Source organism: Mastomys coucha, unplaced genomic scaffold, assembly GCF_008632895.1.
Source record: "Mastomys coucha isolate ucsf_1 unplaced genomic scaffold, UCSF_Mcou_1 pScaffold19, whole genome shotgun sequence".
In the NCBI taxonomy this organism is placed as follows: Eukaryota; Metazoa; Chordata; class Mammalia; order Rodentia; family Muridae; genus Mastomys; species Mastomys coucha.
Genome location: NW_022196901.1, coordinates 12,969,107 through 12,976,421, shown reverse-complemented (window position 1 = coordinate 12,976,421; position 7,315 = coordinate 12,969,107). Strand labels below are relative to the sequence as shown.

The window sequence follows — 7,315 nt, the reverse complement described above, 5'->3', positions numbered from 1 at the left end:
AGGTCTTCTCTGCTGGAAAAATGATCTTGAGGTAAATATCACAGATCCACATTTCCTGATACTATAGGCTTGTCAAGCTCCCTTGTCTTCTCTTTTATCCCCCATTGCCTTGAATCAAAGCAACTGTCCAATATGGAATATCTGAGCCTCTGGGATGTGTGCACTTCTACTTTAATCAATGCCTTAGTTAGTTTTAATAAACGCATGAAAATGTGTTATTGACTGAATTTTTGGTGTAGGATAATCCTTTGTGTGTGTGTGTGTTGTGTGTGTGTGTGTGTGTGAACTTTGACATAAGTTAGTGTTTTCTGGGAATAGGGAACCTCAGTTGAGAAAATGCCTCCCTAACACTGGGTTGTTAGCCAGTCTTGAAACTTTTCTTTGTTTGTTGTTTGTTTGGTTTTTGGAGGGTAAACTGGGAAAGGAGAAATTTACATGTAAATAAAGAAAGTATCTAAAATAAAAAAAATAATAGATGCAGTAGGATCTGACCCAGTGCACTCCATCTTGGTGTATAAGAAGCAAACAGAGCAAGGGCAGAGCAAGCTAGGCAGCTGCAGCTCCACAGCTTCTGCTTCAGTTCCTGCTTCCAGATTCCTGCCCTGCCTTTGCCTCATGATGGACCATGAGCAGGTAAGCTCACCAACTCTCCAAGTTGCTTTTGGTCACGTTATTTTATCTCAAGGATGGGATCCAAAAAGAAAGCAATGTGTGAATTAACAACCAATTTGTCAGGATAAGTGAATGGAGAACTCCTGATCCAGCTTTTGTTCTTCCTGGTTCCCTGAGTAGCTTGGGAGCCTCTCTGATCTCTCCCATGCAGCTGTCCTGGACAGCTTTCCCACTGCAGGGATGGTGGGTAGATTACATTGTAATCAGTAACTATGAGGGGAAGCAGAAGTGACCTGTGGAAAGAATAGGGCTTTTGTTATCCTATCTTTTGATTTTTTTAGAATATTAGTCTCCAGTGACCTCCCTTCCTGCTGTTTCTTTCATGGAAACCAATTACAGGACTTTCGTATTATATGATGATGTTCTTCCACCTGGTGTATTAGGAACTGCTGCTACAGTAGTTTACCTGCTTAACAAAGAAATGTGCTTTATTTCATCTCTTTCATTAACTCTCATTTAATAATGGATTTTACATTAAATGAAAGTTATTATTCTAATTCCTTTATTCTTTTGACAGATATGGTTTCAGTAGACACTATAAGCAGTTGCTAACAGAGGTGTCTGAGTTGGAGTCATTATTGTGAGTGGACAGTCCCTGACCTTATGCTTGTCCCTCATAAGGCACAGTAACCTTCCTCTTGTGTGATATGTCGCTATATTTTCTCTGCAATGTTTAGTTTCCAGTGAGGAGCAGGAATTAAAGACAAAGTCAAAAACAACCACAAGAGAAAATTGTTATGCTAAGTACATACCATGATATATAAGCTTGGCTTATGCATGCAATTTTTCAGCCATATAAATCTTTGTTTTTATTTACAATCTAACACAAAACATATATGGTACTTCCCAAGATATTCTCTATATTCCTACCACCCCCCTTTTTATAGAAAATTTCAATTGTGAGCTCTTTTCAGTCATTCCCTATCTATAACTTTCTAAGTATTGAGGTGGATGAAGAGGTTTCTGAATTCTAAAAATAAAAAGGGCTACAGTGAACAGTGAAGTGCCAGGGGAACTATTCTCTTGAGAGCTGCTTTGGATAAGTGATGATCTTAATTTACAACACTGAGTTTTGTTAGTGTTTTAGGGGTTAGGTGTACAATATTCTGATTTTCCTATAGGAATGTTGTAAGGTCTCTTAGTAGGTGACTCAAGTTACTGTCTCATTGCTGTTTTGAAAGGTTCTCACCTGATGTGCAGAACAGTGAGCTGAAGGTATGCTCTTTCTTGATTCCTTCAGGCTTGGACAAAAAGATAGGAAATTCAGACATGAGAAATCGAACACCGAGTATGTAAACACCAAATGTGCAAGCACAGTATTGCTGCAGACAGTTTTTTGTATTGTTTTGCCTTTTAGAGACAGCTTTACTTGTGAGTCCATGGGCTGGAATGGCTTTAGCATGTGAGAATTTGGGCATGCCAGGTCAAAAAGAAGACAATAGGGAAAAATAATAAAGAAAAAGGAGTGGGGCACAATCAGAAGAAAGAGGCATAGGCTTAAGAAGATAAACTGGCTTAGATTATCCTCCCTGCCCTCCAACCTTCAGTTAAAATACGAGGAAGGGAAAGGAAAACAGAACACAAATGGGTTTTAAAGCATGGGCTTGCCAGCTATAAACTATCTCAATGTTGTATGACACTATCTCTTATTATTCCCCTAAATATAGTCAACATTGCTCCATTTTCTGGACTCTGCCCACAGCTGACTGAGGTGTACTCACCTCAACTCTCAGGACTTTGACTACTGTGTCCCTTCTCCCCATTTCAGGAACTGTGGCCACCTCAGATCCACAGGGCTCTGAGGACTGTTGTGCTTCCGCAGACACAGAGAAATTCACATTCCCTGAAACAAACAGTGCAGAGAGCTGAGCTCAGATCTGCCAGGAACCTGGCCTCTACCAAAGGCTCTAGGTCTGCAGGGTCTCCTTGGTTCTAGGAGTGGTCCAGGAGCTTGTCTTGTCTTCAAGACAGTGGTAAGCACAGTCCAGAAGCAGTAATCACTCAGAGCTTCCTCTTGGGGACCCCATGAGATGGAAGTAACTGAAGAAACCTTCCTACACTCACCTTTTCTGGTAGAGCCCCCTTACAAAATTTTCACTCACCTAAAGATTTGGGAGTTACCAACCAGGATGAGGTGTGCCTCCCATTGGCATGGAGGCAGTAAGAATCTTGGTTGTTCCCCACTGGGACAGCTGTGAAATCAGGAGAGGCTTCCATCTGCACTCCCATCTGTGGCCCCACAGGGAAAAAGAAATAGCAAAATAAATAAATGAAAAGAAAGTTGTCACCATGGGAGGACAACATATTACGCTTGGGAGTAGGTAGGCCAAAGAATCTGAAGAGGATTTGTGTTAGAAAGAGTAGAGGAGGGGATGTGTTTGGAAAACATGCCTAAAATATCAAGGAAATTGACACAGAAGGATTGCATAGATTTCATCCACACATACAGGTCTAGAACGTTATTCAACTATCATTTATTTATTATCCACACAAATCATTAAAGAAGTAACTATATATGTGTCTACTTATATTTGTTTCATTTTGATAGCAGAAGTACATTTATTGTACTAGACTTTTAACTACTATCTTGAATTATGTACCTTCCTCTAAAAAAAGCAAAATCCATTGTAAAACATTATGCCATTTTATCCTGAGAACAACTTCATCTATCTATGTGGACCATGCCCTTTGATTGTATATAGAGGCTACATGGAATATCCTATCTCTGTTAATACAGTATGTGCTGTTTAAATACTGGCAACATCACCTAATTTCATGTCATGTCCATATTGTTAAACAATTGTTTGCTGTATATATGTAGTTAGAGTGTGGGGACTGTTTAAGCATTTGGAACCACTTGCTGACTGGACCAAAACAATCCCTTGCCCCCTTTCTTTCTTCTTTTCATTTAAGTTATAATTGACACACACTAATTGTTCTCTTCCCCTCTGGTCATGCTTAATTCAGAAAGGTGTTCACCTGCATGCTTGTAGGAAGGTAGTTCAGCACAGTGGCTTTGAGTATGAAGGCTTCTCCACGGATCACAGAGTAGGGCAATGTGAGCTCCACAAAGAAGGGCTGGAAAGCTTGGAGAGGCACCACAGAGGAGAGGCCAAGGCCAGTGTCATTGGACAGGCAGAGGGCTCCAGCCTTCCATTCAGTGATGGTGTCAGGGACTGTCATTTCCATTTCAGCCACCCCTGATGAGCTAGAAGAGTGAGAGTATAACGTACAGAGAGTGAGCACATGAATTCATTGTCTCTGAGATGGTGACTCTGAGTGTGACAAGACACCATCCCTTAGACTCTTTCAAAGGAGTGATAGGAAGTGAACAGAGTAACAGGGACTCCAGACGACAAAATAAAAGGTCTTTCAGTAATCTTGTTTTTCCAACTGAAGTCATAGTGCCACAAAATCTTCAAGCTCAGTGGAAATCTGAACATAGATTTGAAGTTTTCTCTGAATTCCCATCTTCAAAATATTGTACAAAATTTTTATGACTTATATGATCCTCTCAATGTAGGAGTCCCATAGTCTGCTCCATGTAAGACTGCCTTACCTACTACTCAATATGGTGATCCTGAATAGTTTTAACTATCAGGAAGGTACATGATAGTTTTTCTGTGCATTTTCTGGGAGTGATGGAAGTATGTGTATTTTATAACTGATGGGTTGATATGCTATGGTTTTCTAAATGACCTATTTCCCTTGTTTATGATACAAATTAATTAGAGAAATATAAGAAAAGAAAAAAATTTTTATACCCAGCCGAAATCATACAAATGGAAATCACTTACTTTACTGTGACTATATCCCAGATCCAAGTTTCAGGAAAATATTTTCTTATGGTCTCAGTAAGTGGATCTTTATGTGGTAGATTTTTACGTGGTGGCTCTTCAAGTGTCGTACTTTTAATTGCTACCGTTCCAGTATCATCAAATTCCCAAGCATCCTCTATGGAGTTACAATGGAACAAATGAACATAGTACTTGAATACAATGGGAAACTATGGTGCAGTATAAATGTAGCTTAATTTTTTGTTTCTTCTTGACTGTTAAACACTCTCACAGTTATACTGGAAGTGGTGCATTGAATCACTCATTTTGGATGAGCCTGGGTAACATCTTTGTCAAAGGAAAAACCTTACCTAGAGTAGTTGAAGTTTGAAGGAACCCTGATGCATATTTTCCTGGGTTGGTTATCAGATAGTTAGTGAATGTCTACAGATATAATGTGACCCCTAGCAGGAATGGAGACCCATAATATGATGGTAGGTAACAGATCTTGTAGCTTCAATGAGAATCACTTGAGACAAGAGCTGAATGATGTTTACATTATTGGCAGAGATATTCTTGCAATGTTTTTTCTTTCTTACCTTCTGTAGGATTAACCCAATATTTTATTAGGTTGTGAATTTATATAAAAACTGAAAGAGGTGGGTTAGAAATAGGAAGTTTATGACCCAAGAATCATAACATTGGCTTGGGTTTGTACTGGGAAGAATTGTAGGATTTAAAGCTTGGGATGGAGGGTCTGTACTCTGCTTTTTGTCAAGGACAAGTATACATGCAGATTTAGTTATGGCTTCACCTAAGTATTTCTCAACTGACTTGTAAGCATAGAAAATGTTTCCTAAGATTTTAATTCATATCCACACGAAGAGCTCATTTCTATAGGATCTTCTCTGTGATAATCACAGAGAAGCTGACCTTGGTCTGTATATTTGCCTTCAAAAACTAAGTATTTTATAGTGTTTTAAGTTCTGCACCCATTATCTTAATAGCTACAGGAATAGTGGCCCAATTATTCCATTGTCTAGAGTAGTCACAGTGCCTCAGGTCCTATTGCTTTTAGAAAATTATGAAGATATTTCAATTTCCTTTCAAATCAGTATGAGGAAAATTAATATTGTCCAGTCAGAATACTGTCTTATTTTATGGTAGCACAGATATAAAAATAAATTTTAGTATTTAGAATATGAATAATAATAAAGATAGGGTTTCATGATTTCAAGTTATATTACAGAGGTATAGCAATAAATCCAGCATGGTAAAGGCACGAAAATGGACATGCAGTTAAATGGAACAAAATACGAGACCCAAACACACTCATGTAATCCCAGGCATATGATAGCTGACATAGATGCCAAAACATACATCAGAGGAAAGACAGCATCTTCGACAAATGGAGCTGGGAAAACTGGATGCTCACATATAGAAGAATGAACGTAGACCTATATCTATACTCCTACACAAAAATCTACTTCAAGTGCATCAAGGACCTCAACATGAAACCCAAATCTCCTGGGGGGAGAACCATAGGCAGCAACCCAACCAAATACATGTGTAGCAACAGGCTCTCTGAATGAGATCCATTCACTTAGAAATAAAGGTAAACACTTGACAAATGGGGACCTCACAAAACTGAAGTGCTTTTTGCACTAATAGGGAGAAATCAACCGAGTGAAGTGGAAGCCCAAAGGTTGGGAGAAAATCTTTGCTAGCTATACATCTGATAGAGGATAGATACCCCAGCTATATAAAGAACTCAGAAAACAAAGAGTCAAGAAAACAAACACCCAGGCTTTAAAAGAAAATGAGCTGTGGATCTCAACAGAGGTTTCAAAAATTTTTTTAAAAGGTTAAGACATATCTTTTATCGGTGGTTGTTATGCTAGCAATTAGGGAAATGCAGATTAAAACAACCCAGATTTCATCTCACCCCACTTAGGATAGCTAAGGTCAACAAAAGAACTGACAACAAGTGCTGGAGAAGATAGGGGAAAGGGAGCCCTCATTCACTGCTGGTGGGGATGCAAATGGTGCAGTCACTCTGAAAAGGACTCAGATGAGAGGCAGAGGGAAAGATTAAATGGTTCCTTGGTTCATACATGAGTGTGCATGCACCCTCTGATGTAAGTGCAGTTTTTTATTCCTGTCCTTGCCTTTATTTACATGCCTGATTTTTCTGTCTCTTTCCTCTGTAATGCTTAGTGAACTCTCTTCACCTCTCATGACACATGTACAAAAGTTCTTCCCACTTCATCCAATATCACAACTATTGCATCCTGTCTTGCACCATTGAAGGAAGGCCCTCCAGCTTTTACCCTCCTTGTAGCAGCAGCATACATCTGGGCACTTTTTGCTTGGGTTCTTTTTCTCTTACTAGGATCTTGTACGTGAGCTACAATTTTATTTTACCAACTTTAATAAATAATTCACATGTATTTTGTTCTGAACGTATGGATTTGTTATTTTACCTGACAGTCGAACCGTTTCATATAAATAGCAAATTACCGGATGTTTGATCTTCAAGTTTGTGAATGCTATTAAGCCCATCTCCTAGAAAGAAAAGTACTAATCAAGCCAAATACCTCAAAATTCTGAAAAAAAAATGGAGGTTTAAAAATTACAGTAAATATTTCACAAATAGTTAGTTATACATGTTTAAGTGGATTTCCTGTTCAAATTGTGTATCGCATTCTCATTAGGGAGTGCAGTGAGGAACATAGAATTTATAACAAGGCATATGTGCAGGCCTTCTTTCTGATAGAAAAGTATTACTTTTAGAAGTCACTCATAGCCATGCATGGTGGTGCTTGCTTTAAACCCAGCACTTGAGAGGCAGAGGCAGATAGATCTCT

At 38.9% G+C, this 7,315-nt stretch overlaps 1 protein-coding gene across 1 annotated transcript in view; it reads right to left on the bottom strand.

The window, feature by feature from the left end:
* Positions 1-7,315, bottom strand: part of LOC116097624 (murinoglobulin-1-like) — a 53,703-nt gene that overhangs the window by 12,014 nt on the left and 34,374 nt on the right. The window contains exons 12-17 of the mRNA XM_031380290.1: positions 6,932-7,013; positions 4,470-4,626; positions 3,652-3,880; positions 2,775-2,901; positions 2,394-2,515; positions 1,843-1,913 (exon numbers count right to left, since the gene is read on the bottom strand). Of these exons, the coding sequence (XP_031236150.1) occupies positions 1,843-1,913; positions 2,394-2,515; positions 2,775-2,901; positions 3,652-3,880; positions 4,470-4,626; positions 6,932-7,013 (788 nt within the window). The remainder of the gene's footprint in view (positions 1-1,842; positions 1,914-2,393; positions 2,516-2,774; positions 2,902-3,651; positions 3,881-4,469; positions 4,627-6,931; positions 7,014-7,315) is intronic.